This window comes from Apium graveolens, chromosome 2 (genome assembly GCF_009905375.1).
Source record: "Apium graveolens cultivar Ventura chromosome 2, ASM990537v1, whole genome shotgun sequence".
NCBI lineage: Eukaryota > Viridiplantae > Streptophyta > Magnoliopsida > Apiales > Apiaceae > Apium > Apium graveolens.
In genome coordinates, this window is record NC_133648.1 from 279,145,404 (window position 1) to 279,154,268 (window position 8,865).

General features: G+C 37.6%; 1 protein-coding gene across 2 annotated transcripts; it reads right to left on the reverse strand.

Moving 5' to 3' along the window:
- Positions 1-290: 290 nt before the first annotated feature.
- LOC141708526 (uncharacterized) lies at positions 291-8,597 on the reverse strand. 2 transcript variants are annotated; one of them, XM_074512191.1, is made up of 11 exons: positions 8,279-8,597; positions 5,226-8,163; positions 4,960-5,098; positions 4,740-4,822; positions 4,149-4,387; positions 3,490-3,576; positions 3,270-3,369; positions 2,313-2,526; positions 1,705-2,232; positions 1,174-1,376; positions 291-629 (listed from the first exon to the last, which is right to left on the reverse strand). In XM_074512191.1, exons 2-9 carry the CDS (start codon positions 8,055-8,057, stop codon positions 1,706-1,708), a joined length of 4,221 nt encoding a protein of 1,406 aa, XP_074368292.1. In that variant the 5' UTR covers positions 8,058-8,163; positions 8,279-8,597; the 3' UTR covers positions 291-629; positions 1,174-1,376; position 1,705. The 2 variants fall into 2 exon arrangements, with proteins under 2 accessions (XP_074368292.1, XP_074368291.1); XM_074512190.1 differs by having other exon boundaries at positions 1,705-2,238.
- Positions 8,598-8,865: the final 268 nt, after the last annotated feature.

Consider the following 8,865-nt stretch of genomic DNA (forward strand, 5'->3'; position numbering starts at 1 on the left):
CTTTTTGGGCTCCCTTACAACTCCAATAGATAGACACCAAGAATGTCATGCCATAGATCTTGACACCCCTCTAGGGGATGACAAACAAATTACAATTTTTCCCAAACAAGTTTGATTCCTAGAATGATTGTAAATAAGATCATGGAAATATGCAGTAAAGATATAACAAGGACGAAGCTAAAATTATCATATATTCAAAACAACAAAACGTTCAACAAGTAACTCGATGCACGCAACAATTTTAACATAAGGAGTTCTCAATGCCAACAATGAACTCTTTGACAATGATCTACAATAAACAGGAACACCCTGTATCAAAATCATTTCATTGACAAGAAGCACAACAGAGGACTTGAGAAAATTAAACTTGAAGTTCAAAGTTATGATAATCTTGTGCAGGAGAAAAAATGTTTATAGGAAAGTTTAAGTTGCAATGACAAAAAAAATCCAACAATATTTAAAGTTATTAAAGGATGTGACAAATGACTAATATCAATTTCTACTGCAAGACGTCATCATTCCTCCATTCGTTGAAACTTTACAACCACATCAAGCAAGCCTGATAATCTCCACCCTTCTTTAAACATTTGTATTTCTCTACATTGTTGTCTGATGTAACAAAATTACAACTGCATGAGTGGAAGAAAGCAGAACTTTAGCAAGTATAACAAAGCAAACAAAGAGCTAGGTATGGAGGTAAACCACACTCTTTCATGTAATAAAGTTAACAATCAACAAGGCTACTCTGTTTGTATGTGAATATTATCCATATACATCAGTTGGCATCTCCTTATTACCATTGAAAAGATTACAATAAAACCGAGAATGTAAGAAATGTCCATAAAAGAACCAAAAAATTATTTTCTAATATAAAGCTATTTTGCCGTGCACATGATAACGTACACAAAAATGTATAACAAGTTACACAGACACACAGACCCTAGACATGGCTTGCATTTCACAACCTTTACACACACACATTACATTAAACTAACATATGATGTATCGGTATATATTAAATATTGACAAAAAAAAATTCTCGCAGGTTAATTTATAGGTTCAGACAGATAACAAACTCTAAAATAAAAAGGAAAACAATGAAAGATAAACCAAAACCCCAAGGCAGAAAAAAAAGGAGCAACTACAAAAATTGCATTGGAACAATGAACATACCTGAATAAGATGTCTGCTCTCTTTGAAGCTAAATATTCACATTTACCATATACAAAAATCCCAATCCCTAACTTACAGCACCAGAACATAGAAAGTTTGTTTTTTCTCTGCCTAACCAGCCAACATATCCTAAACACTTATGACCAAGTCGATTTAGTACAGGACTACAGGTCACCACTCTTCAACAATCTACACGAACCCACCTGACATATATTCAACAACTTGTGAGATGACAATTTAAGAGACATGGTGTCTAGTTTTTCAGGCAGAAAGTTCAGAAAGTTGGAGCAAGTAGGCCTTTTCAAGAAGATAAATTTAAAATGAGGATGAAATTTTTTGTATAGATGGTTGGTTATAACACTTCTACACTTAATAATTACGTAACTAGTTACAATAGTTATTCTAATAATAAAGTTTGCAAAAGAAGTATAATATCTTTAGCTTTTTAAAGAAATTATCAGGAAAAAGATTGGGTGGAAGTAGCAAGATAAACATACTATGTCAGCAGCCACTTTTGGAGCTTAAAATTACCTCAGTAACCCGGTGCAGTAGAAGTGCTAGAAGTATCATGAGGATTCACAAGGCAAGAGTTCAATTTACACAGTTGTTCACACTTCTCGGTATTAACCACAGAAGGATCAACCTGAAATCCGAAGTCAGCTGACTGCTTAGAAGGCTTGGAGCACAACTGTGATTCAATTGGAAGAATATCAACAATAGAACCACAATTGCTTTCCGACATTGTGAAACTTTCAGAACCATGACCTTTGTGCATAAATTCTGCTTGTACCGATTGCTCTGGATCTTCAATTGCACTCTGGAGGGAGCCTTTAATCAGATGATTAGAATCTGTCTTAGATTGCTTCACTTCACCCTGCATTGGTGCATTGACAGCTTTTTCATCACAGTTCATATCAATATACGCACCGGTCTTCTCAGGATGAATATTTGTAACACCAGATATGGCATTTGTGGATTCAATCATGTTTGTTGAAGTTTTTTGCACAGCATGTTCATCATTAATTGGTTCATCATGTTCTGTGTTAAGGTCAGTTGACACTGCAACTTCGGAAATTATACACTTCAGAACAATGAAAAATATGTTAGACAGAAAGACAGTATGAACACACGAGAAATACCTGCAGCTGAAATCAAGTTGGGTGTAGCTAAAGCTTCTTGCAGAATGGGTTTCTGCAACATATCTGTTCCAGGAAATACAATCGCGCTCATGCGTTGCATTTCCTGCCTTGTCGATACTTCTCGAGGCTTAAAATCAAAAACTGACGTCCATGCTTGATGAAGTTCAGAAATAGCAGGTATAACTAGTTTCTCAACATTCAGAGAGCAGAGAGCCTGGATATAGATTGACAATTGTGACATCAAACAAGCAGCATAGCTATAGATTGATTTATAGATGCAACAATGCAAGAGAAAGAAAAGGTAGACAATTTACATAGCAATGATCAGTGAAACAAAGATACAACAGTATGGCTCATGCATGACATACAATACTTAAAGAGACTCTTTAGAAGTTACAAGCATCAGTATCATAAGCAGTTATCAACCGTTTTGGACAAATTTTGCAAGCATTTCTTGGACATATAAGGCAGATTTAAGCTGTTACCCTATAGCATTAGGTGACTAGAACCCTGTCAAGTATGCAGGTCCCCTAAAGATGTGAATGAAAAAATTAATATACAACCATAGCCCAGATTTGTAGCCTCAAGGTTAGTGTCAAAGGGTTAATTTGAGGGTAACATGAAATGCATATTAATCACAAGTGCAATGCTTCCGATTCTCGTGCAAAGTCATCATGTTGATGAATTAGTATTGCCTACGTAAAAAATATGAACATATTCTAATATAGAAAAGGAAAGCCTATCTTTAAACCATATCAATATGTTTGAAAAAAGGTTCATAAAATGACCTGGTATATGTTGATAATAACTACATGCATCATAATTCTTTCTTTATTAATATCCACACTAACTGTTCCTATTGGACCTCAAATGCAAGCAGAAGGTAAATTCTCCAAAAATAGTATAACATAGTGCTTACCAATAATTATGGAAATATACATAAATAGCTCAACTTACAGTTTCGACTGCATTCAGAAGTCGACGCCACATCCCTTGACGCCTATACATATGGCGAGTCCCTATAAATGGCATCTCCGCCAATAGGCTCCCATGAATCCTATTGAAAAAAGGGTCAAGCATTAAGACTCTACATTTGTCGACAGCTATGTAATCAATTCTCATATCAAAGCAAGAATATGTTAATTATTTGAAGGCAGTATATCGGCATTAAAATAACCTTGTACATGCTGCGGCTATCATATCATCACCCTTCTCCAGAACAATGGTGAAGAACCCATTAAAATTCAGACGATCGAAATTTGACCTGAATATGCAAAATTATATTAATGCCAAAAATGTGATAAACAGAAATTATACTGATACAGAAATATGTGATAGAAATGTGTACATTCACGCAATGCGTGTGAGCCGTGAGGTATTCGCGAGATATTAAATGCTTCTAAGCATAGACTCGCAATGCGCGGGGTATCAAACACTTCACATGTGTCACACATGTCTTTTATGCGAGACACTTTGCACGCATACCATAGATGCACATTAGATTGATGTGGTATTTTGAGGCTATCTCTGAATTGTGGTATTTTAAGACAAACTTTCCAGAATTGTGTTATGTCTGAATTATTTATGCAATGCCATATTATGTGCAGTAAAATAGTTTACTTTAAATGCAAATGTTTCCATTAGCAAACTTCAAAAAACACCATACTTTTATAAAACGAATGCAACTGCAATAGTGTCTTCATCGAATCCCTTCATCGAATCCCCTTTTTAAATGATTATATTCTACTGATTACATTAACAACAAAAACAAGGCATAAGCTTAGTGATGGGCACTAACACATATATTTAAGAAATGAACAATTCTTCAGCGCTTACCCACAGCTGTAGACAACATTGTGAATAGTGTTTATCCCAGTTCTCTCGTCTATAATGGGGCAAAAACACTCGTCCATGATGGAGAATGCAACAGCTAGCTTGGCATTGCATTCAAGTTTTAGGGGATCACTAATAAAAGAACTATCTTGGTTGATATCCGTATACTGAAGAAGAGTCCATGAAAAGCCGTCTTCCAGCTGATGTTTAACCCCAATCAACGCTTTAAGTCGCGTAAATATCTGTTAAGAAACAGGCATGTGTATAATTAATTCAATCAAACAATAGATGAATTCAAACACTTGATACAAAAATTCAATATTTCATGGCCGTATCACTCGGCCCCCGATGGCCGGCGGGGGGATTCGGTATAGCATTATTAATCAAACTATAGTATGATATTTGTATATTGTCAGCTATCCATCTCAACTGATTATTGTAACCTTTCAGCAGAGCAATTTTTTTATTTAAATCAACAGAAGCTCTTTTGAAATTTCACGATTACCCGATTTAAGTCAGACACAAAATAATAATGAAAATTGAAAAGTTCTACTTACGGTAAATCTACTGCACAATTTAACAGAAATATCATACCTCCTGACATATTTTCCCGCAGAAAAATGAATCTGTTTGATCAATCATCTCCGCATCCACCTCTAGGGTGCAATGTTGGTGGACTAAAAAAGTGAAAATTTACTCATCAGTATATTAGTAAGCCTATGATGTCAAAAGATCAGGCTTGCCGGGGGGGGGGGGATCAGAGTTATCACAACTGGAAAAACAAATTACAAAAAGAAAAAGGTACTAGACATACACTTCTCCTGACACAAGCGGCATTTAAGCAATCCAGATGGATTTTTGACACTACCATCCCCTTGAGAGATTTTCCCATCAATTGTTTTGCAGAATTTGCACACACAGTGTAAGCACCGCCATTCCCCAGAAGGAAACCTCTGCAAAACATATATAGTATTAAAACCCATAATAGTGGAAACAAGTGCATCACAATTTAATGTCAAGAATAAAAAAGAAAAAAATTGAATTGATATAATGAAGCAGATTTAAGTCTTGTATTCTTACTTCGAAATCCAAGCAGCTTTGATGAAATGTAGATGGACAACCATCACAACAGATCAGGTCACCACCATCAGCACAGATATTACATGTATCATCATTTGGGTCGTCACCATCAACATCACCACTACAAAATGTGATTGGATCAGATTCCACTTGTTTATTCCATGAATCCACTAAGCACTGGGAAAGAGACAACTCTGACCCTATATACATATTGTTGAATGGGTGAGAGTCAGCTGACACACTAGTCCCAGTGTGGGACAGAAATTCGGAAATTGCTACAACATCATTACAGCAACCACAAATAATTCCATCTCTGGTAATCTTTCCCTCAACCAATATCTTTTTCGTTTTGTCATCCATGTACGTCAACCTTGCACTAGAAGAAACAGTTCCCAAGTCAATCATCCATGACCATATACTGCGCTTCCCATCATAGAGTATGTAGCCATCACTATCTGCATCTGAACCTTTTGCAGAGGTACGAGCCAACAAAGTGCATGGCTTCCTACCTTTCCTAGTTTCCCATTTTGATCGAGACATTCCCCTGCGAGAATAACTAGGGGAATCATTTTTCTCAGAGTCGGATGCATCTCCTTTCATACCCCTTCTTGATGTTCTTTCGCCTGCTCTGCATGAAGAACTCTTTTTCTCTTTGTGCCTTTTCTTTTGCCCTGTGCCCTTGGTAGAGATTTTCTTCTTCAATGAGTGTTTCCTATTAATTTTTTGGACATTTTTAATGACACTCTTACTGCCTTTCTTACATTTCGCTCCTGGAACTGTCATTCGAAAAAGTTTGCTTAGTATCTCTTCTGGTATTGGCTCAAAAGCAGAAACTTCTTTACTGTCAGCAGTTTCATTTCTAACTTTCTCCTTAAGCTTATGGTAAGCGAGAGTGGCTGACCAATGAGTTCGCCCATTACCGTCAACATATACTGCATCCGCATAGTCTTTGTTTTGCCTTGCTCTATACTCAATAGTCCACCCTGCTTTTTTTAGCATATCTGTTATCTGTTCCCTGATCACCTGCTTTTCTTCCCTAAGCCCTATTTTATCTGTTTTCTTCATTTCAATATTCGACTGACTAGTAGCTCCCTCAGATCCTAAAGCATCCTGTTTCTTATCAGTGTTCACCTCCGATGCTAACCTCTGTCCCCCATCTTTTCCTTGCACCATTGAGCTGTTATTTTGAGGCTCTTCATCCTTCTTCTTAACTAAATCTTCTTCGCCAGATGCTACACTATTGAGCTCAACCTTGGGGGGTCTACCAACACAGCCTTTTATTTTTTTCGACTTCAGAACATCATGAGGCTTTTTATCCTTCCCCGCATCCAAATCTTCTTGTCCACTTCCCTGATTGTCAGGCTTGACCTTGGGTGGTCTACCACGACGACCTTTTAACTTTTTCGGCCCGCCAATACATCGTGGCTTTTCATACTTCACCGCATCAGAATCCTCTTCACGAGATGCCTGATTGTTAGGCATAACCTTAGGGGGTCTACCACGGCCTTTTAACTTTTTCGGTCTACCAAGGCGTCGAGGTGTTTCATCTTCCTCTGTATCACTCTTAGCGTCCATAACTATCTGATTTCCCTCTTGCACCTTGGGAGGTCTTCCGCGGGAACCTGTAAACATCTTCAGTGTCCCACAATTCACTGGCTTTTCATCCTTATTGGTATCAAAATTTTCCTCACAAGTATTGCTATTAGAGCGCAACACCCTTCTGCTAACAGGCCCCACACCATCATTGACTCTCTTTTTTCCATCACCCTCAATACATGCAGAACCCTCCACAATTTTCCTTTTCCTACCCCGACGCTTTTTAGCAGGCTCTTGCTTAAAATCAAAATTGCTTTCAATTACTTTTATCTCTTCGCTCGCACTATTCTGAACTTTAACTTTCTTTCCATCAGATTTAAAACTACCCTCATCAGCCGCCTCAATACCAGTATAAACTTCTCCATTAATATTAACGCTCACTTCACTAGCAGGTACAACCTTATCACCCTCATCAATGTCCTTCAAACTGGCCTCTTTCTTTTGATTATATTCATGATTAACCTCATCAGCCTCCTTTACAAGTGTATCTACACTAGCATCGGCATCACCATTAGCATCGACACTCATTTCCACACCAACTACAACCTTAACATCATCACCTACATTCATCAGATTATCCTTCTTCTTTTCATCAGTTTTATAATCACCCTCATCAGCCTCCTTCAAAGGTGTATTAACACCAGCACCATTACCATAACCATCAACCTTATGACCATCATCCACGTTCATCAATCTATCCTCTTCCTTCTCAGCATATTCATAATCAGCCTCCTTTAAGGGTGTATCAACAACACCACCACCTTTACCATAAACCTTATCAACGTCATCTACATTAATCAAACTAACCTCTTCCTTCCCATTAGATTCATAATTACCCTCGACTGCCTCCTTTAACAGATTATCAACTCTACCACTACTAACATCAATCCTATCACCGTCATCTACATTCATCATATTCCCCTTCCTCTCCCCGTTGAATACCAAACCACCCTCCCCAGCCTCCTTACGAGCCGCATCCCCACTACCATCGACATCACCATTACCCTCACTCCTCATTTTCACACCAACTCCAACCTCACCACCCTCATTCCCAACATATACATTCTTCCGCTTCCTCCCCCGCCTTCCCCGCCCACTCTCTTTCCCAACACCACTACCAATTTCCCTACATTCCTCATTCCCAGCACTAAACTCCACCTTCTCAACCTCAACCAACCCCCTCTCATTCAAACAACACAACCCCTCTTTCTTCCCAGATCTCAAACCCTTCCTCATCTCATCAAACACAAATTAAAACCACAAAATCCTCTATAACCCAAAACCAAACACAACCCACCTACTAAAATCACCTCCTCAATCCACAAAACCAACCCAACAGCCTCTGACACACATAACAAAAAAAATCAAGAAAACGGAATCAACACAAACACATAAAAAAAATCACACCATCAATTCAGAAAAACAAAGAATTAAAACAAACAAGAAAACAATCTTACCAATGAGAAAAGACCCTTTTGAGTGCAAAGCTGATCCAAACAAGAACCCAATGAAAAAAATTCAAAGAGACGCGATCGGTTGAGCTTAAAAAAACAAGGGTTTTAGATACAAAGAGGGGGCTGGAGCTGTGTGTATATGTATCTATATGTTTTATGTTTTGTAATATGTATCGGTTATTTTTGTCTGAATATATATTGTTGTTCCTAGTACTTGTAAGCTGTTGTGAAAGACTTCATATGTGTTGTGTGTGTACTACTTACGAGTCCTATATATACTACTGCGCCTCTCAGCGGGACTCAAATTAAAAATTAATCCCAGATTTCCCTCGCTTCTCTTCTAATCCCAAAATTGAAATCCCCAACTTACAAACCAAAAACCAATTTGTGGGGCCCTTTTGGATATTTGACTTTTACATTGGGGTTAAAATCCACCTAGACGTTTCACATTTTAATTACAAAAAACCAAATAATGACATGTACATGTACACTCATGCACAAAGAAAGATGCAAAATAAAGAAATATACGGTTTGAGTTTGTAGCAACGTTAGAAAACTCAAAAATTTCTTAATTTTGCTTTTTTTGAATA

Excerpts from the sequence above, each read along its gene's own strand:
- LOC141708526 (XM_074512190.1), bottom strand. The coding sequence starts at position 8,057 with ATGAGGAAGGGTTTGAGATCTGGGAAGAAAGAGGGGTTGTGTTGTTTG. Across the intron at positions 4,388-4,739 it reads GCGGGAAAATATGTCAGGAG|ATATTTACGCGACTTAAAGC; the intron begins GTATGATATTTC and ends GTTTCTTAACAG. Across the intron at positions 2,527-3,269 it reads TTCTGAATGCAGTCGAAACT|GCTCTCTGCTCTCTGAATGT; the intron begins GTAAGTTGAGCT and ends ATCTATATCCAG.